This window comes from Hemitrygon akajei, unplaced genomic scaffold (assembly GCF_048418815.1).
Source record: "Hemitrygon akajei unplaced genomic scaffold, sHemAka1.3 Scf000059, whole genome shotgun sequence".
Lineage (NCBI taxonomy): Eukaryota > Metazoa > Chordata > Chondrichthyes > Myliobatiformes > Dasyatidae > Hemitrygon > Hemitrygon akajei.
Window position 1 is genome coordinate 1,785,634 of NW_027331945.1, and position 22,356 is coordinate 1,807,989.

The 22,356-nt window shown below is 41.8% G+C and overlaps 1 protein-coding gene across 1 annotated transcript; it reads left to right on the top strand.

Annotated features, from left to right (window-relative positions):
• The first annotated feature begins 1,126 nt into the window (after positions 1 to 1,126).
• LOC140721649 (scavenger receptor cysteine-rich type 1 protein M130-like) lies at positions 1,127 to 22,109 on the top strand. Its single transcript, XM_073036454.1, has 8 exons — positions 1,127 to 1,181; positions 3,562 to 3,594; positions 5,070 to 5,384; positions 7,000 to 7,314; positions 8,861 to 9,031; positions 18,727 to 18,951; positions 20,859 to 21,173; positions 21,787 to 22,109. The coding sequence occupies exons 1-8, from the start codon at positions 1,127 to 1,129 to the stop codon at positions 22,107 to 22,109; spliced, it is 1,752 nt and encodes a 583-aa protein (XP_072892555.1).
• The last annotated feature ends 247 nt before the right edge of the window (positions 22,110 to 22,356 follow it).

A 22,356-nucleotide genomic window follows, 5' to 3' on the forward strand; every position in this document is an offset into this window, starting at 1 on the left:
CTTTTTAACTCCAGGCTAACCCCCGCAATTAAGTTTGCAGATCTAGAGCTTCCTTCATGGCTATGACTTTGCTTTTCAAAATGAAAGACGAATAAACGCAGCGCACTATCTTCATCGGAATATTCTGTGCGTCCTCTGAGACATCGTATATTCTGGAACAAGTGAGGCAACTATCAGTCTGAATTTTGGTTTGCGATCACAGAAATCTCTTCCTGTACCACTGAATTTAGAATTCCCTCTCGCATTTGCTCGACTGGACCTTGTCTGCCTTGCAATTCAACAATGGCTGACCTGGTTCCTCTGTGTGACTGTTGCTGCTAGTTTTCCTGAGGTGACCTGTAACTCAACAACATATAAATGGTATATTTGTTTGATCTGCATATCCCCAGGGCACCCCATCAATGCATGCAAGACGCACACATCCCCCGGCAGACACAAATCTATAATGGCCTGATACATACCTGAACCGACTAACTACAATTGTCTCTGCTTCTAGCTGGTCAATGGCTCCAGCTTTCATTCTAAACACCGCATCATGCCTCCGAAGAGCTGCATCTGAAGATACATCTTCAGACATAATCTTCAGGGACGCTTAAATGCTCCGTCTTCTCCCAAACCTGACAGAAGGATCACATCACTATACAGAGTGCCATTATTGTTCATCCAACAAAATAAAATCCAACGAACCGAACAAATAAATAGAAAAAAAACAACTTATTTTGCTGTTTCGTTGTTGCACCTTGCCCATTACAATGAAGTCCAGTATCTGATAACAGATATCTGGTTTTCTGGTGTCCCTGAAGATGATGCCTGATGAAATATGTCCAGTTGCAGCTCTTCAGAGGCAGCACGATGTAGTTGGAGTGAAAACAGTTGAAACCTTGATGTCATTAGTGACGCCTGGTATTGATCAGCGCCAGCCGTTTAGCCTACTAGCCGCATATCTATCGGAACTTCATCAAAATAGCTGCCACTATACCGCGGACCTTCCCTTTTGTTTTGATTACCAGCAGGTTTTACTTACATTATAATTATATTATGTCAATTATACCTGTTGCATTCATCATTTTCAATCACATTGGTGCCTCTTTGTCTCCTCGCATTCTGATTTCTCTCACTGAAAAAAATGCCTGTCGTCAGCCTGTTTCCAAATTCTTCTGTGCATCAGCTTGCCGCTCACGGTAAACTATGGCGAAGGACTAAGTCAGTGAACTGGGGGATTTGAGAAACTTGATTCGGATGAGAGCCTGATTGAGAGAGAGAATCTCCATGGAATAAACTGCCGGGAAATAAAGCATCGAGCAAAAAAAAAAGAGGGAAACAGTGAACTCAGTGTCATAGACTCACAATCATTTTGAGACGTGAAAGGAACATACTAAGTTCTGGAATGCGTTCTAATATTCCTAGAGATTTATGAATTGCTGCGAAAGAATCTTCGTTTTGGAGACATCTGTTTCAGATAATTCCATGTATCATCAGAGAATGTTATACAATACTCCTTTATTATTTCTTTGGGATTTTGCATGGAGATAACATAAAATATTCCACCTGAAATCGAGAGACACAGATGGACAAGTTGACAACAGAATGAATTATTTTTATATTGCAACCTCCACCCCCATCTAGGCACCGGAAGCTGATCAGCAAGGAACATGAATTAAACAAGTATTCAAAAAGGTGTGATATTGTCATGCAAATAATAATAGTGTGAGTCGGGACAGGATCGCTGAGCAAATTGTCAATGTCCCCAACAGCATGTTGGGAAATGGGAGTTGAGTAATCTGGTCTCAGAGAAAGCTCACCAGATCTCAAACAAAGTTACAGGACAGGATATGGTTCAATGCACACATCTGATCGGTGATTCATGGCCTTTTCAGTTTCTCACAGCCAATGAAAGACGATGGCCCCATCATGTCCATTAAAGGGCAAGAGTTATCTCATTGGTGCGTTTCAGCAAATTACAGTTCACAACTCAGTATGTGAAATTTGACAGTACAGAGAGAAATACTGAGTACTCAGGGGAAACTAAAAGTTCTGATCAAGTGGAGCGTGAGAAGGTTTTGGAGAGATTCTTAGCTGTCTGCAATACCGGCTCCTTTAACATTCTGTAGAAACCTTTCTAAATGACCACCGCTATAAGGCTGCACACTGTAGTGGCACTGACGATGATGCATATCTGGACTAGTGAGTATATTAAGAATATGGAAATTATTGGGCAATGTAGAGATATATTATTATTAATAAACTGTCCACATGTGCACGTTTATAGCAATCCGACTGAATATTGAGTGGAATGGAGAGAAAAACACAGAATTAACGTTATGATTACTCAATGTTGATATATTGAAACATATACTTCCGCTACAAATTTCTCGTGTAAAGGAAAGCTTAAGTTGTTTGTATGATTAGAGTATAATGGCTGAATGGATCAGGACTCAGGCAGATTTCTTCCCAATTCATGACGATGAGGATAGAACACTGAGATTTGTTTACTTTACAGCTTCAATGAAAATGTTTTATTTTATTCCATTGTTTGAGCAAGTTTAAACCTCCGAATGAGGATATTGTGAAACGGTCACTCTGAAATTGCACCTACACTAAGGGAGCTGTCTCAACTCCGAAATTATCCCTCAGCAAACTAGCGGCTGTTTTCAAATGATATTCCAAATAGATTATAAATCGGAAATGATTAGAACTGGAGATAAATTGTTGTAAGGAATCTATGCATCGGCGTCCGGAATGAATAACTCAGTGACTGCGCATAGAAAACAAAGTTGCCGTTGTTCCTGGCTGAAGACTTGTGGAAAAACCCTGTTACTGTTATTTATTCGCTACAGCTATTTCTGCCACCATCAGTCATATTCAAGTGAAGGAATTTGAAAAATGTAGTTAGACTTAGATTTTGGAAAAGTTTTACATCCTTGAAATCATTCTGCAATACAGTGAACATGTACTAATAATTTTGGTTTTATTCTTCAATCATTCGAAAACTTGTAGTTTTAATCCACTATACAGTGTTGGAATGTGATTCGCTATCTATGATCTTATATTATAACATGTATCACATTTTATATTTATTTTTCCCTTTTATTGCGCGTCAGGAGAAATGCAACTAAACATTTCGTTTTGCAGTTCATATTCCTGTGTTCAGTGCATGGATGCGACGAAGCACAGTTAATGACATGTTGAAATTTATATTCTTAGTCCCTGACTTGGTTTAAATCATGATTTAGATTCTCGTGGAAAATGTGACGATTTTTTTCTTACCTCTTTTCAAGTACTTTGTATAAAATGTTTAATACTTGACCGCCGTATCAAATGGAAACACCCAGGTAAACAGGGGCACCAAATAATTGGGAAATCCACTTAGCATTAAGGCAGAATGCACAATATCTATGAAAAGAAAAGAAGAAATACAAATAACTCTTGTCCTCAGCTTAATCTGTCTTGTATTTTTGTCTTTATTTCTCTTCTGCTGAATACCCCGCCTAACATCCTACGACCACACAACCTAATCCCACTACTTCACAAACAAATCTAATTCTGTATTTCTCATTTCAGGCCGCTTCGGGGATTGTCAGCCAGATCCGTCAGGTAAATTTGCTAACTTTTCACTGAGGGGAGGGCTGGGTAATTACAACTATTGCTATTGAAACTACATCTGATAGGTGACTGCACCATTAGACTTAAGAGCAGAATTAGTTCATTCAACCCATCGAGTCTGCTCTGCTGTAGTAACCACCCTCTCCTCGTCCACCTTCGTCCATTCAACATTCGGTAAGAGTCAAAAAGATTCTGCCCCTCCGTATTCCTTTCAGTTCCAGTCAGTACAGACGGAAACCTACCAAACGCTCCTCATATGTTAACCCCATTTTTCGTGGGTAATCACCCTCGTGAACCTCATCTGAACTCCCCCTAATGACAACACATATTTTCTGAGATATGCGGCCCGAACAGTTGACAATACCCCAACTGCGACCTCAGTAGTATCTTGTAAAAACTCGGTATTATTTCATTGTTTTTTTTTTTTTAATTCTAATATCGTCGAAATAAAGGCCTATTTGCATTTTATACCGCAGACTGAATCTGTAAATTAACCTTCTGGGAATCTTGCACGAGTCTTGCAAAAAACACAAGGTTTTGAGTTATTTCACCATTTTAGACAATAATTCGCACCATTGTTCATTTTACCAAAATGCATTTTCATACAATTCCCGACATAATGTCTCATCAGCCACTTTTTTTGCCCGATTTTCCAGTTTGTCTGCGTTCCTCTGCAATCGCATTGCTTTCTCTGCAGTAACTGTTCCTCATACTATCTTCGTACCATCGTCAGACTTTGCCGTAAAGTCATAAGTTCTATTATCTAATTCATTGTCAAACAATGTGAAAAGTAGCGTCCCCAATACTGACCCACGAGGATCACCACTGGTCACTGGCAGCCAAAATAAAAACACCCTTTATTCCAAGACGCTGCCTCCTGCCTGTCAGTCATTCCTCTGCCCATGCCAGTGTCTTTCCGGTAAGGAAATAGGATTTTATTTTACTTGGAACGATAATCAGTCATCTCCAGACAGTGGAGATAACAGAGAAAGTACTTTCCCTGACCTTATTTTTCCCCAGGTTTAAACAAGCTTTCATTGTTAAATTCATCCTCTTACCTCTGATGCTGACGACACGCGAAGTCTCAGTTCGACTCTTTCCAACAAATTTTGGTTCCTATTACCCAATAAATGTTGACTGTGTGCAGTAGGACAGTGACAGATTAGCAGATCTGCCGCTCTCCGAAGGATGCATATGACCTTGTCTTTTGGGGAGTGACCCGATTCTTCTCCTGGGACGACAGACTGCCTCTAGCTCTCTGTCGTCAACTAGTTTCTTGTCTTTCTGTCACGTTAAGCAGCTCAAAGGGGTTTCCCTATCCTGACCTCCCGCTTGATCATACGTTTTGCATGCAGAATTTGTAACTTTCAGGCTTCGTTTAGTAGCGTACGCGACGCGCCGAGCGTCAGTTGCCCTCAGCTTAAACCGCTGTTTGCCGTGGATCGTTCTTTTCTGATATTTTCCAGAAAGCGTGACGCTGAGGCTGGCGAATGGCGGCAGTCGATGCGATGGGAGATTGGAGATTCACTACAAGGGAAACTGGGGGACAGTGAATGGTAATTCCTGGGATATGCCGGACGCGAATGTGGTGTGTCGGCAGCTTGGCTGCGGCACTGCACTGAAAGCTTATGATTATGGTGACTATGGGAAAGGATCCGGACCTATTTTCACGACGAACGTTCAGTGCGGTGGGAGCGAGGCCGCTCTTCAGGAGTGTAAATCAGATCCATGGGGTGACACTGGCTATTCACACAGTCAGGATGCTGGTGTTGTTTGTAAAGGTAAAAGGCAGGTTTTTATATCTGCGGTCCCGCGATTTTGATGTCCTGTGGCATATCACTAACTGGAGCAGAACGTCCTCGGCGTCACACTAAATCCAGTTCGTGTCAGGATTATTTTCGTCATGTTGCAATTACTATTCGTGTTATCGTATCCTGTACTGATGATAACCAGCGTAACAATACTTGTCAGTCTGCACAATTACACGATCATCTGACCAGGTCGAACAGCATCTGTGGTGGGAGAGAAATTCTCCGTAAGACCCTGAGACACAGGGGCAGAATTAGACTATTTTATCCAATGAGTCTGCTGTGCATTCAGTCACGGCTAATCATTTCCCCCCTCCTCAGCTCCACTCCCCGGTCTTCTCTCTGTAAATTCTCTTGCCGTGTCCATCGAGAGATTATTAAGTTCTGTGTTAAATATCCCCAACGACCTGGCTTTCAGTGCAGTCTTCCGTAATAAATTCAAAAATTTACCTCTCTCTTGCAAAATAAATATCTCAGCATCTCTGTTCTATCAGGACGTCCCTCTGACGTGAGGCTGTTCCCTCCTGTCCAAGAATCCTCCGACACGAGAAACGCCCTTTTCACATGTTTTCCGACTAGGCTTTCAATATCAGGAATTTTCACTGAGATCCCCTCCCCATCCTTCTAAATTAGAGAGTGTACAGATCCGTGAGATTAAACCTTCTTCTGTGAGAATCCTTTCATTCGTGGACTCATCGTCGCAGCTTCTTCTGAGCCTTTTTCAATACCAGCGTATCTTTTTCTCAGAACGGGAGCACAAAACTGTAAACAGTGCTCAAGGTGAATCCTCACCAGTGGCGTATAAAGGCTCAGCATCACATCCCTGCGCTTTTATTTTCTAGTCGTTTGGATTGAAGGCGCGAGAGCAAAATAATGCATTTGCCCTACTCGTCACCGACTCAGCCTGCACCAGGTCCCTTGACAGTTCAGATTTTGTTGTCAATTTCTCTCCGTTTAGATAATAGTCTGAACCTTTATTTCTGTTACCAAAGATTATGAAAATATATTTTCCATCATTGTATTTCATTTGCCACTTTCTTCCCTGTTCTCCTTCTGCAGCTTGCAAGTTTCCTTAACACTGCCTGTCCTTCCACCAATCTTCATGTCATCTGCAAACCTGACAACAAAACCATCTATTTCATCATCTAAATCATTGACATACAGCGTAAAAAGAAGCAATCCAGAAACCCAACCCTGCGAAACACCACTGGACAATGGCAGCCAACTGAAATGGCTTTTCCCACTCGCTGCCTCCTAGCAGTCAGCCAATGATTTCACCGCGAGATTATCGGCACCCTTCGGGTTCAGGCGCAGCCCAGCACTTTGGTACAAGTCATCTTTCCCCCAGCAGTGATCTCAATTACCCAGAATCTAAATAAAACATATCTGGAAATCAACAAACAATCAATGCTTCGGGCCTAGGCCATTCCTCAGCGTGAATAATCAATTTTCGTATTCTGTGTGCTTTGCTCCTCTCGGTGGATGCTGACTGATGTGGAAAGATACGTCAGCATTTTGTGTCTGTTGCTCAACATTTCTAGCCTATTCAAAAACTCTTGCATTAACGTTTATTTTTTTTAAATTCCAGAAAGTAGGAAGTTGAGACTGGAAAAAGGTGACAGTCCATGCACCGGGAGACTAGAAGTGAACCATGAGGGATACTGGAGACCTGTCGGTGCTGACGGCTGGGACCTGCTGGATGCAACTGTGGTGTGCAGAGAGTTGAGCTGCGGCGCCGCGCTGAAAGCCCCACACGAATATCACTTTGGAAAGTTTTTTGAATTCATTATAACCTATAATGTTACCTGCGACGGGACTGAGCCTGCTCTGCGGGAATGTAAATCAGCAGAATGGAATTACTACAACCATCCTCGACCCGACTATGCCGGCGTTATCTGCGCAGGTAAACTGAGACCCTTTTCTCTGGGTACACCCTGTTTTTATTGATCCGGGCTGTCCGAGAATCAAAATAACACAAGCTTACCGCTCGCAGCGATAGATCGGGTACTAAATCTATCTGTTTAGGGATTATTACTGTCATATTGAGATAGCATTCTGATTTCAAACACCTACATAAAAACGTAAATACATGACAGTCGGCACAGCCACCAGAACGATTGAACGGATCAAGCAACATCTGTGGCTAAGAAAATATAAAACGTTGTCGTCGGGACTAATATAGACCAAACTCGATATTTTGGCAATTTCTCTTGCACCACAGCTGTTGTTAGTCCCCGCTGGATTCCGTCTTATTTTGAAGCTGTCAGCAAACTTCAGCTAATTGCGAAGTATGAATAAAATGTGATCGGTCCTGCAGGAAGTAAGGGATTAGGAAACTGCCCTTACATCTCTCAAGGATCTATGGTGTAGAGGAAAGATTGGATAGTGGACAGAGCAGGTGGTGTTGTCCTGTGTTTGTGAAATAGTAAAAAATCATTAGAAAGGGATGATATAGCATCGGAAGGTGCATCGTCTCTCTGGGGTGAGTTAGAAAATGGTAAGGATAAAAGGAACCTGTCATGGTCCGTTCCGTGAAGTCCGCATTCCGGGCCACGGTCAGGTCCGTGGACTCCGGACTCCCGGTCTTCTAACTGTCCGTTGTTTCAGAGGTACTTAATCAGGCACCTGTTTCTCATATTATGGCTGGAATACAAGTGATCCTGTGATCCAGTGTGGTTGCTGGTTCGACTCGTCGTTATCCCGTCCTTGTCTTTGTGGGGTAAGGACGTTCTTGACGTTACCCTACGGTGGGATGTGACCCTTCCTGTCCTTGCCTCCGTGGGGTAAGTCAGGCCGTCTTTGCCGTTACACTGAGGCTGAACAGTTCCCTTCATTCTCTCTGAAACCTTCCCTGCAACCCACGCCTGAAGCCTTGCCGGCAACTCACGCCTGAAGCCTTGCCGGCAACTCACGCCTGAAGCCTTGCCGACAACCCACGCCTGAAAGTTTGCCGGCAAACCCGTCTGCATCCTCGCCTGCGTCGCCGTCGTTCAGTCGTCGGAGTGAGACTGGAGCCTTACTACACCAACAGAAGGAACTATCTCTCTTTGGGCTTGCAATTGTCTCTTTGTGTCCCTGTGTTTAGTGTCCGTGTATGAGTCCCGGCCGTAAGTCCTGTCCCCATGAAAGGGTCCTCGCTGAGTGTTCTGTATTCCTGTGCTCCAGTCCAAGGCTCAGTGTTCTTGTGCTCCAGTCCAAGGCTCGGTTTTACTGTGCTCCCTGTCCAAGGCTCCGTGGAGATTCCAGTCCGTATCCAAGGCTTAAATAGTTTCCCGTCCGTGTCTCAGACTCCGAGGAGGCTCCGGTCCGTGTCCAAGTCCAAGTCGTAGCCTAGGCCCTGAGTCCTGGTCTCGTCCAGGGCCAGTGTCCGTATCCAGCTACGCCGCTCCCAGCTTCTGCTTTGCTCTCCCTCCACCAAGACCTAGTCTGAGCTTCATGTCCTCGTCCAGCCCTGGAGTACCGCGTCCTGCCCCCTCGTCCAGTCCTGGAGTCCCGCGTCCTGCCCCCAAGTCCAGGCCTGGAGTCCCGCGTCCTGCCCCCACGTCCAGTCCTGCTGCCTTTTCACGTCCAGTCCTCGCCTGGATCCGGAGTCCCAGCCCGAGTCAAGACCCAGGTTCCAGGTCCTTGTCCGGTCTCTAGTTCGGAGTCTTTGTCCAGGTTTCTAGTTCCTCGTCCAGATTCCACTTTCCTAGTCTAGTTTTAGCCCAGGCCCTGTATCCTAGTCTCGTCCAGAGCCTGTGTCTTGTCCAGCGTCGTTTCTACCCCACTTCCCTTGTTTTCTTGATACACCTAGTCCTCCCCCTAGTACTTCAGTGTCTGTGTCTTGCATTTGTGTCCGTTCCAATGCCTCCCATATGAGGAAACCTCTTGGCAGTTTTACACAGGCTTCCAAACAACACCCGGAATGTGGACTACAAATTACAGCAGCAGATTTGTGATGGCAGTGGCAGAAGAGTAATGTCATGATATTGTTTGGGGACTTTAACATGAACGTGGATTGAGAAAACCAGGTCAGTACTGGATCTCAAGAGAGGGAATTTGTGGAATGTCTAAAGGATAGAACAGCTTGTTGATGAGCGCACAATGATCTGGCTCTGATAAGAGAGCTGATAAGAGAGCATAGGGAAAAGTGATCAGAATATGAAAGTTCACTTTGCAATATGCTAAGGAGACCTAAATCCCAATGTGTTGATATTTGAGTTGAGTAAATGAAATTACAATGGTGACAGGAAATGGGCACCAGCAGGAAGGACAGCAGAACAGCAATGGCTGGAGTTTCTGCGAAAAATGAGAGAAGGACAAGACAGATATATGGCAAACAAGAAAAAAAACGAATGGAGGAAGGACACTACCCTGGCTGACAAGTGAAGTTGGAGCCGAAGTAAAAACAAAGAAGAGGGCGTACAAAGAGGTCAAAGCTGCAGCGAAGATCAAGATTGCAGAAGGAAACAAGGAAGGTCATTAGGAACGGAAAGATGAAGTCTGGAAGGACGCTGGCGACAAATATCAAAAAAATATACTAAAAGTATTATTAAGTATTGAAAAGTGTAGAGAGTTGAGGGTAGATATTAAACCAATAGAAAATTATGCTGGAGATATTGTACTGAGAGACACACAGTTGGCAGAGGAACTAAATGCGTATTTTGCATTATTCTTCACAGTGGAAGACATGTGCAATATATCGAACATTCAAGAGTGTCATGGAAGTGAAGCATGTGCAGTGAAAATTACAACTGAGAAGGTGCTCAGGAAGCTTAATGGCCGAGGCTAAAACTTCTGGACCTGATATAATGCACCTTCGGGTTCTGAAGGATTTAGTTGGAGAGATTGTAAAGCATTTAACAATGATCTTTCAAGAGTTGAAAGATTCTGGCATTGTACAGCATGACTAGAAAATTGCAAATTTTACGTTACAATTTAAGAATGGTGGGTGTCAGCAGACAGAAAACCAGAGACCAGGTAGCTGATATCAATAGTTGGGAAGTTGTTGGAATCGATTGATAGGGATGAGATTACGGAATACCTGGAGGCACATGACAAGATAGGTTAAAGCCAGCATTGTTTCTTGAAAGAAAAAATCCTGCATGATTGAACTACTGCAATTATTTGAGGAGCTTAGAAGCAGGGTAACAAAGGAGATGTAGCAGAAATGGTGTACTTGAATTTTCAGAAGGCCTTTGACAAGGTGCCGCACATGCGGGTGCTTAGCATGTTAAGAGCCATAGAATCACAGGGGAGTTACTAGCATGGGTGGAGCATTGGCTGTTCGGCAGAAAACAGATCTTATTCTGGCCTGCTGCCGATTAGCAGTGCAGTTCCACAGCGGTCAGTGTTGGAATAGCTGCATTTTAGGATGCATGTCAATGATTTGGGCTTTGGAATTACTGAACTTGTGGCTAATTTTGCCGATGATACAAATATAGGTGGAAGAGCGTATAGTGCTTAGAGACTTGGGGCAAATGCGTGATAAATGAAATACAATGTTGGGAAGTGCATGGGGAAGAAATAAACGGGCAGACTATTATTTAGATGGGGAGAGTATTCAAAATGCATAAATGCAAAGGGCCTCGGGAGGCTTTGTGCTGGATACCATAAGGTTAACCTTCAGGCTGAGATGGTGCTGAGGACGGCAAATGCAATTTTGCAATTCGTTTCTAGAGGTACTGAAGTTAAGAGCTGGGATGTGATGTTGAGGATCTGTAAGTTAATTGCAGGCCACACAGTGTATTGCGCGCAGTTTTGGCCTCCGTATTTTAGAAACGATATACTAACATTGGAGAGGGTTCAGAGAAGATTCGCGAGAATGATTCCAGGAAGTGAAGGGCAGCCCTTGGGCTGTGCTCCCTGGAGTTCCAGAGAATGAGGGAGGTTCTTATAGAAACATTCGGAATGTTAAAAGTCCTGAACAGATTGAAGGGCGATTTCAAACGGAGATACGGATACACTACTTTCGTCAGAGGATGGTAAATCTGTGGAATTTGTTGCTCCGAGCGGCTGTGGACACCAAGTCATTGAGTGCATTTAAGGCAGAGGTAGGTAGGTTCTTGATTAATCAGGACATCAGAGGGTTTGGGGGAAAGGCAGGGGAGTGGGGATGACTGGAAACATTAGATCAGCCATGACTGATGGACCGAATGGCCTACTTCTGCTCCTATATCTCATGGTCTTATGATCACACTCACGGCATTGTAAATGCCAACGTCCTTCCGGATTAGATTCTACATTCATTCTGTGAGAAAATATGAACATGAATTCAGACCATCGCTATTGCTTGGTATCATTACAAAGAACCGTTTGCTTTTTTAGTTATAACGAAGTATCTCCGACCTCAGAACGTGCGTGTACTCCCCTTTGCGTTGATGATGCCGTCTGTGTGCTTCTGTATTCTTTTCTATTTGGTTCAGATTTGTATTAACTGCAGTGTCGCATTTTAAGTTTCAAATGAAGTAAGTTTTGCCGTTGTGTAACTGCCATTGTCTGGCAAAACCAGTAATTGAAACTAGAGTGTATGAAAACAATGTGAAAAAAATTAGGGTTAATGCAATTCCGAAATTACTTTTTCATAGTAGATTAATCCCAGATATTTTCAAACTTGAGAGGATCAAAAGCTATCGCGACTGCAGGAAACTTGAACCAAATTAAACCACTGGATGAACTGAATTAATCACCTGTCCTGAATAGAGAAAAAATATGAACAACACCGTTCCATCTCGGGACAATGCTGTAGATTGCCTGAACAGGAACAGGAAACAGAGAGCAAGAGATTCAGAGGGAGTTCTTGACCTCATAAAACTGGAGATACGTCTGAAAGGGGTTTCTATGAACAGTGGAAAAGAAAATGGCACCGTAGTACATGCTGCCGTTTCTAGAGAGATACTGCTTCGACTATCGGGTATCAGGAATCAGAATCAGAATTAATATTACCGGCATTTGTCATGAAATATGTTAACATTATAGCAGCAGTAGAATACAATACCTGAAAATATAGGAAAAAAATGTGAATTGCATTAGGTATATAATATCAGAGCAACATTCTGCCATTCGGCACATCAAGCTCACTCCGTCACTTCATCATGGCTGATCCAGTTGTTCCACCTCTGTCAGGCCATGTGTATGTATGTGTGAGGTCGTGATCATGGGTTGAGTGGCCATTCAGAAATCAGATAGCAGACGGAAAGCAGCTGCTCTTGAATCGCTGAGTGACGGCCTTCATGCTTCTGTACCCGCTTCTTGATGTTACCAATGGGAATTGTCATGTCCTTGGTGCAGGGAGTCTCTTTAATAACACCGCCTCATTGAAGCACCGCTCCTTGACGATGTCTTGCGCATTACAGAGACCAGTTCTCATGATGGGACTGACAAAATTTACAACATTTTGCAGCTTAAGAGATCCTTTCTGTAGGAGACGGTGAGACTTAATGGATTGAAAGTTATTCAAATCAATTCTTCATGACTGCGGTTAAGCAATTGTCCCTCCATCAAATCCCGTGAAGCAAACTCGGTTTACACAGTAGCCATTTGTACAACTGAGCCTGCTATGCTTTAAATACTCAGGTTCAGCTGTGATTTCTGCACCTTTGACAAGGGAATCTGTCCTCATAAAATCCGGACAGCATACCTAATATATATTAATATACCGCCTAACGATATTTTTTTAAAATATGATTCTTCGATATTAATAACCTCTATTTGGGTAATTTTAACAGTCCTTAATCATTAAGTAAATTTTACTAAAACTGGTAATTGCATTGGCTTGCTGCGCTTCCATCGTCTGGAACCGTTTCTGCTTTCTCTTAACGTCGTCAACTGACAGGAACTCCGCAGGATGATATTTGTATTCACTGGGGAAAACAGATTGTTGGAAAGACAGGGTCTGATTCAGCATATTCTGCATAACGCTGTGATGGGGTAACCCCGTGTTTCTAATATACCTGATTAATTGTTCAAGTAATTGGGAATATTCTTCATGGCACAGCAGTACACATTAAAGATAATTTGCACAGGGATTTTTATAACAGGACGTTCGTAAAGGTGAGGCACACGGGTTGCAAGGCAAGCTGAATCATTTTGATATTGCGCTGCGATGCAGGAGACAGAATCCAATGATAGAACAATGTTTTTCTTATTGTTAATATGTGACTAATGTTGCATTTAAAGGGTGGTGCTTGTACTTCCGTGTGTACGATGTGCATCAATAACTAGGAAATAAATGTCTGTCGTAAGTATATCAACTGTATAGAGGAAATGAAATTGATAGATATCTAATATATAATACAACAGGATATGGATAAAAAGAGAATATTGTCACTAATCAGAACTTTATACAGCTGTAGTTAATCCACATTTGGGATACAGAAATGTTGCTGGGATTTGAGTAACTTAATGAAGGAGCCAGATTGGATAACCTGGGAAAACGTTATATTCAGTAAATTAAGTATTTTTTTAGAAGAGTTTCTCTGTTGATCATCTGTACACTGAATCATAGAAACATCCAGTGAAATGCGTCTTATAAGTTGGAGATGAACATCGGCCATGATACAACACAGCATGTTCACCACTCAACAACCCTGAATAACTTGAACATATTTTGAATGTGAGTAAGCCGGAACATCCCGAAGAAGCCTTTGCGGACTTTGGCAGGACGGAGAATCAACTTACAGACCGTGGAGGGAATTGGATCTTGATCACTGGTGCTGTAGAATGTTACAGTAAATGCTACGCCAACGTGTGACCCAAGATGAAGCGTGGTTTGATTAATGCATATATATTATAAGAGGGCAAGATGGTTGGACTTAACAATGCTATAAAATACACATCGACAAATATTTAATCTTATGTGAATATGGGGACATGTTTGGCCTGACAGACTCTGAATGACGTCTTGAATGTACTGCCAAAAAAAAATATGCAAACCCGTGAAAGCTTCTCCCAGTTAACCTCTATTTTCTGCAAAAAAAAAACACAGAACAAAAACAAAAATCTACCTCTTCTGATCTGGTTACATCTTGCAAACCATTTTTTTTTGTTGTTGTCAATTTCGGAAAGCTATCCCTGAACGCATGGTGAACAAATGCAAAGATATCAAACCCTGGCAAAGATGAATGCATTTTCGTTAGTTACAGGAGATGCAGCTGAAGATGCGGGGAGTTTAATGTAAAGCCTTTATTTATGTTGGCTGCAATGACAATCGAGTATTGAGAACAGTAAACTGTATGAAAGGTGTGTAACACTGGCTTCGCCGAGCGGCTTGATCTCGGGGGTGCAAACCCCCGGTCCGGCCAAACTTAGGAAATCTCATTTGGGTGGATGCTGCGCGATGTGTCCCCTGTTACAAATCAGTAACCCGAAAAAACAAACAATGCACAATATGCGATTAAATGATTAAGTTTATAACTTTTACTTTGACTGTGTCGTTAGTAGAGTGACAATCTATAGAAGAAAAAGGGTGCCAATTTATTAAACAGTCTGTGCACAATCGTTGGAGCTCAGTCAGTAGTCTTTCTTCCACCATCCGATCTTTTCCGAGCGTCGCCCACCTACGGACGCCCGCTCGGAGTCCACTCCGTCTGGCGGCCAACCGAATCTTCCCAATCGCGTCTTCTCTCTTCATCCCTTTCTCGCCCTCTGGCAAAAGCCCGCGCAAACAATTGCTTCCAGAATCACAAGACACAGCAACAATCTCTTATTGGCTAGCCACTGAATTCCAACGTCCCGTTATCTCTAGTCATCTCTAGGTAATTGCTGCTACAGACAAGCCATTACCTTAACAGTAGAATATTACACTGAAGCCATTACATTAGCCTTAGTAGTGAAGCCGTACAGCGTGTTACACGTGCAATATTAGAAGTGGATTCTATGTGAGTGTTTGTATGAATTTCGTATTATGCGCTTTGACGTTTTTCCGCGAGGTCTCTGTCATGAAACTGAGGTTTTCGGAAAGCTAAACAAGAGAATCGACGAGTCACGGTGGTAAATGCTTCCTCCATGAAAATTATGGAAGTTTGATCCATAAAGTTGACACAGGTGGTATCGTTGCTCGGGCAGCTATTTCAATACCAAGCTTTATTGTTGATAGGACACAGAGAGACACACTGAGGTATTGTTTTTATCTTTCAGTTTTGCGACCGAGGAAAATCATTTTCCTTGCGTCTGTCGTACCGCTTAACGAATTGCGTTGCTATCCAGATATAATGATTGATAGCTCTGTTGCTGACATCCAATTACTGATACATTGGTTTGTTAAGAATATCGCCTGCATTTACAGCTGGCATTAGATCAAGTAGTAAAATGCGGAAATGATGCATATTGTTCTATTTTACGAAATTAGAAGAGATGCGATAATATAGAATTATTGAGGTCTTTTGCTGAACATAGAGAACTCGGGGTGAGTACTTTGCTTACCGGCAGTGATATGCCAATTAGAAATTGGTATAATTTATTTGCATCATTTTCCGATGATTCGAGCGTGATTCTGCTGAGGTAAGGCTGTACGCTATCTTCATGCCAATGCACTTTTAAATTTTTAAGATAATTATAATCGACGTGATATGTGAATGCTACTATTAATCTTGACAGGATGTAGAAAAGCATAGAATGATATTGCACGGACAGCCTGAGATTTTTTAACAATAGATAAAGCTATTTTTCACTAAAGCAGACTGAGATGTTACTTTATAGCACATATGTATAGATAAATAATACTCGTTGCATAGTCAGCAAGTTCGGCAGAGGGTTAATTGCCGTGGATTGTCTGTCCGGAAAGCAACACCTTTCTGCTGCCAACTCAGTGGCCGGAGTGCTCGGGAAAAGCGACAGAACAAACTTCTAAAATCGTCAGTCAACGATTTGTTTGTTATGCCGCCCTCTCACTGTGAAACGGGGACACCTCTTGTTCCCTAATTAGGGAGTGAGCGAGCCTGTGATATGACACATTATCGGGTGCACGTCGTTTTTGGGATACCGCAAGTCTGGGTCTTTATTGATAGTTTGCTGATCGCTTGAGAGTTCGATAGAGGTTGCTGATTTTTTTGTTGGTGGGTGGGGTTATCGCTGTGTTGCAGCTGCTTGTGCGGGGGAGGGGGAGTTGGATGTGTTCCGGGGTTCCAACGTTTTAACTGTTATTCATACTTTGAGACACTCCTCTGTTTTCGTCGATGTTTGCGAAGAACAATAATTTCAAGATGTATATTGTCGACATTTCTGTCGCATTAAATGTACCTACTAAGATACCGGAGATCTACAATAGCCAACAGAAACGCTGCTGGAACACAGCACATGGTCTCAGCATCCATGCAAATAAGTAAACGATTCGGCGAATACTTCTTAGAACAGTTTGGAAAGGGGCAATCGCCTGAATGAAAAGATGGGAGGTGGTGAGGAAATATAGCTAGAGGTTGGTAGGTGAAAGCAAGTGGGTGGGAAAACTATAGAGATGCGTAGAAGGAAATACGTAGATGTGCAGAAGTGTCACTTCAGAGAAATGGAAAGAGGAGGGATAGCAAGGGATGTGCTAGGTAGGTGAGACGTCATAAGAGGCTAGAGTGGGGAATTGAAGACGAGGGGAGGGGAAGTGACTGTTTTTTTAACTCCAAGGATAAAACCATATTTATGCCATCGGCATAAAATCTACAAGAACGGTAAATGAGGTTTTGTTACTTCAACCCGAGTGTGTCCACATCGTGGCACAAGTGGAGCTATGGACCGTCATGTTGCAAGAGGAGTCGAAATTAAATTGTTGGCCTATGGGGAAGTTCCGCTTGTGAAAGAAAAATGAGCTGCAGATTGATGAGGTTTCACTGATGTAGTGGAGGCGGCACAGAAACAATAGTTACATTAGACGAACTTAGCATTTCGTAGTGGAAATGTTACCTTACCTGGAAGGACTTGATGCAGCCTGTTATGGAGGAGAGGAAGGAGGTAAATGAACAAGTGTAGAATTTTGGTGGCTTGTAGGGATAAATGCTCAGAGAGCGAGAGAGAGAGAGAGAGAGAGAGAGAGAGAGAGAGAGAGAGAGAGAGAGAGAGAGAGAGAGAGAGAGAGAGAGAGAGAGAGAGAGAGAGAGAGAGAGAGAGAGAGAGAGAGAGAGAGAGAGAGAGAGAGGAGAGAGAGAGAGAGAGAGAGAGATTAGAGGGGAGGCGTAATTGGAGAAGGGAACTACGGAAGGAGTGATGCCTGTGGAAAGCGTCGTGTGCATACTTAGGACGGGAGGCATAAAAATGAATTTAGTGGTAGGGTCCATTTAAAGGTGGTAGAAGTTACGAAAATCATAAATTGGATGTGAAGCCTCTGCGCTACCTACTTTCATCTGTAGGGAACAATATCACTGCATTTTCTTTCCAAGGTAGGGGGCCACCGTAAATATGGAACCCATGTGTAAGATGACAGAGGGACTAGCAAAAATGTACAGATTGAAGAAGTTCGAGAATCTTTTGGAATGATGTTTTTGTAGAAAAGGTTGTGGAACATAGAATTAATGTAAACAAACTGACAAAATTCCCCAACCATTATTTCTTTGAATGAAAGTGCAGTCGGATAAACAGGGGATTCTTCTTCCCATCAAATCCAGAACACTATGCCGTCAGTCTTGACAATTTAATCTCCGTGTGTGCATTCCTCACCTTTATAGAATTCTGAATGAGAAATATTGAATGGGGACTGCTATTTGTAGCCATGGTTTCTTAGTCAAAAATCCTGACTAAATTTCATCAGATTTCATGTTTGAAAGTATTTGTCTCCTATATATAATGCTTACTTCATTTTTTTTTTATTATACACATGTTTTTCAGTGAATAATTGGCTCCAACACAGGGTGACGATGGGGAAGTTGCAGCTTTTTTTTAAAATTCAATTTCCGTGTATTCCCTTTGTGGAAAATGAATGATGCTTTTGGAATTCCGATACAAACGGATGAAGATGATGTTGCTGCTGCTGCTGCTGCTGTTGATGATGATGATGATGATGATGATGATGAATAAATAATAATAATAACAACAATAATAACGTTTTTACTTTTTTTCTTAATTATAATGATATTTTCACGCCTGTGTTATCATACCATAAGAGTGGTAATATAATTTTCTCTAGTAAAAAGAGGATATAAAAAAACAAATAATCGTGTTTAGAATCTGTTATCTGGCCTTAATTATCGACCAAAAAGAGAGAGAGTAATTTTGATACTCAGATCCGATATCCCATGATGAAACTTGGCCGTGGAAAACCTTGTCATCTGTTTGAGAACCAATTGAAACTTTATATGCAATGAACGCATATTGTTGAAATGTTCATTTTCCTGACTGTGCTTCATATTGTTCTCAGATCACCGAGCTCCAAGATTGGTGTCTGGAAATGATGAATGCTCGGGAAGACTGGAAGTGCAATTCGGAGACACCTGGAAAACGGTGTGTGATCTGCACTGGGATATGAAAGATGCCAACGTGGTGTGCAGTCAGCTTCAATGCGGAGTCGTTGTTGCTGTGCGGGGAGGAGCTTATTTTGGGGAAGGAACAGGACAAGTTTCGACTCATGCCTTTGAATGTCAGGGTAATGAGTCGAGGCTATGGGACTGTCCATTTTCCTCAGGAACTCATCGCTGCACCCATGAGAATGATGTCGGTGTGATCTGCTCTGGTGAGTACCTAGGATCCAGATATCTGTTATCGACAATTCTCCCATTAGCGAATTGCAAATTGCATCAGCAGATTTTCATCTGACATTAACGGGCAGATTACCAGGGTGAAAGTGCCGGAAAAATAAAATAATGATTGGCTTCAATTTGGTTTCGGCGAAAGAAATTAGGATATTTGTTATCTGTTAATAAGTTGAAAACAAAAATCACCAACAATAGCGCAGCAATTTCGCTGATAAAACCACAAAGCCGAGAGCAAAGGAAGTTTGTAGATTCGCCCATTTACTTCTGCATCAAGACACTGAGTGTCCTTAATACCGTGGAATTTGTTTCAGCGGGGAACTTAATGGCAGGCGTTATGCACGATGATACTACTCTCAGAAAAACGTGCAGGTTAAGATTCGTTAAGTTCACAAAGATAAGCATGCAGAGAAATACGCATTTATATGTTTTGTAGGAAAATAGTTGGTCATGCAGCGTTATTATAAATTAAACAATACATTATCGCAGTGCAAAATATATTAAAAATGTGAACTGGTGTTTTCCTTTAGAAATTGAGTGTGAAGTACATGGCCGCAGGTTTTTTCGGCACACCTTTCAAATTATACCGTACACCTGAACATAAAAATTAATAATTCGAATAAATTTAATGATACTGGATTTCGTCACGTCTGAATACAGACACAAAACTGATTAAACGTTAAAATGCGCAGTTGGTTTTGCAGCTCTATAACGGCTATATCTAATAACACAAGTCAATTAAATATAATCTATTTCAGTACTGATACATTGACGGGTAATTGAATATTGCCCGAAACAATTCTCCTTTCTTCTGAACGGAACCACACAGATGAATTGGTGTGGAACTGCAGGTTAATACAAACCATTGATTTTGCCGCAGAACTTCGAAGCGTGCATCTGCACCAGTAGAGAAAATACATAATTATAGCGAGATAACTTGTTCCAACAGCCTCGGATTTTACTGCTAGAAATTTAGACATATCGACTGTAAAATGATAAAAAAGCAGAAGAATAAATACAATATGAACTATATAACTGTTAGTTGAACGAAAGATAGTTTGTGAATTCACATAGTTTATAATCATCAGCGGATACTTGTTGGGACCAAACGTGATTAACAGTTCGAAAGTTGCTTATGAACCTAAGAAATGAGTCATCAGTGAAATAAAGAAACATGGAAATAGATAATGGAAAAGTGCAAAGAAAATATACATCACAAGTAAAGACAAACATCAATTTAATTGCCAATAACGAAAAAGAAATTCGAAAATGTCCCATGTGAGTGCACAATATTTGAATGCATGAAGCATCCTCAAATATTACATATAAATTAGAAAACAAATAAATATAATACATATGCATAACGACCATTGAGTGGGAAAGAACTACATGGGTCAAATATGGTGCTGAATAATGGTATTTTCAACTTGGACAGAATATAACATTTGGAGTGATGGGCATGAAACTGAACGATCAACAGAATCAGGAGTACTGTATAGAAATCAGACAAGGAAGCCCTTCTTCACCTGCATAGCCCAATGTTTGAAACTATGTTATTCATTCTGTTAAATATCCTTCAATAACGCGAGATTCCTGTCGTGGTATATGCAGATTATTCACAACACTTTGAAAATACTTTGGAAAAATGATTGCAGGTCAATCAGATTAAATAAAAACATGTCTGCATTGTGCTATACGGTGTTATTTTCGCGACGCTCTGCCGAGCGTCCTATCCTGTGCAAGTTCTTTCAATTAGTTTATGTTGCGGTTAATTAACTGACTTCTTTTATGAATAAAACAGGGAATCATGAAGCACAACTCGTTGATGGGAACAACAGATGTTCCGGCCGGGTGGAAGTTCGGCACGGGGACCAGTGGGGAACACTTTGTGATGAGTACTTAAGCTTGGAAGATGCTGCCGTGGTCTGTGAACAGCTACAGTGTGGTGCAGTAAATGCAACTCCCAGAGATGCATACTTTGGCACAGGAAACGGGTCAATGTGGAAGGATGACTACATTTGTTTGGGAAATGAGTCCCGATTAGCTGATTGTCAAGTCTCAGCGTGGAGTCAGATCAGCTGTTCGCATGGAGATGACGCCAGCCTGATCTGCACCGGTGAGTTGTTGAAGCGTTAGTCTGAATGAAACCATTCTTTGGTCATAGAGATATCCATAACAGAGACAAAAATAAGAAAAAATAACAATTGAATGTATCCAAAATTTTCCGACAAAACTATGTCACGAAACTAAATTTTTGAGGCAACAATCTGTGTTTGCAATTTGAACTGTTTTATTGTCATTATCCAGACCTTGGGTACACAGTGAATAAATCTAAAATATGGGGAGAAAATATTTCAAAGTGCAGAGAATTGTGTCAATTGGTGTCAAGATAGTAATTTTTAGTAACATTTTAAAATCTGTAAAATTAAAGATGTAATATTTTCAGGTGAGTTAACTCATATTATAAACCGTTGAATAAAAACGATGACTGATATTAAAAAATAAATAAATAGCTTCCTTTATGTTCGGCGAGTAAGAATAATACCTGGGACCGCTATGTGTGTGTCTTTTTTTATCCTGCGGATTGAGAAGAGTGGTTAAATGGCTTCTTGAGTGATTGCCGTGTAGGAAATCGGTGTATAAACTAATTTTTGCCGCTAATAGCTGAACATATCTGGGATACATTGGCTAATTATTAACTGTTTTACACAATCCTATCCATATTGTAGATGACATTTGGTCTCTGCGACTGACCGACGGGGGAAGCCGCTGCGACGGCCAGGTGGAGGTTTATGATAACGGCAGATGGAGCAGAATTCAGGATAACTTCTGGAATATTAATGAAACCAACGTTGTCTGTAATCAATTGCGTTGCGGTGTGGCCACATCCTCCTACATCGCCTCCGGGTACAGAGGGAAAGAAGGGCCCGTGTGGGTGACCGACCTTCAGTGTGAAGGAAGCGAATCGCATCTTCAAAATTGCAGGACATCCATATTGAATCGGTCTTCCTCCGACATCATCGGCGTTGGCGTCCTGTGTTCAGGTGAATAGCATGGAAAAGTGGAAATTTTAATTTGTAATATCATGTTGCTATTAATTATATTTAGATAAATCTAGAAACACTGAGACTTGCCGATATTTATATCTCCACTTGTTTACTCAAATCGGCGTTGATAATCATATCCCCTCTTGCAGGGTTTCCAATTTATATACCCACCAAAAGCTCCTACCGCAGCCCCGCTCCTAAAACATACGAAAGAATTTATTGCACTCAATTAACCTAGTAGCTAGTACAAGT

What these genes read in the sequence shown, in the direction of transcription:
- LOC140721649 (XM_073036454.1), top strand. Translation starts at nt 1,127, where the DNA reads ATGCCTGTCGTCAGCCTGTTTCCAAATTCTTCTGTGCATCAGCTTGCC. An exon ending in TTGTCAGCCAGATCCGTCAG is followed by an intron (nt 3,595 to 5,069) that starts GTAAATTTGCTA and finishes GATATTTTCCAG; the next exon opens with AAAGCGTGACGCTGAGGCTG. An exon ending in CGCCAGCCTGATCTGCACCG is followed by an intron (nt 21,174 to 21,786) that starts GTGAGTTGTTGA and finishes TCCATATTGTAG; the next exon opens with ATGACATTTGGTCTCTGCGA.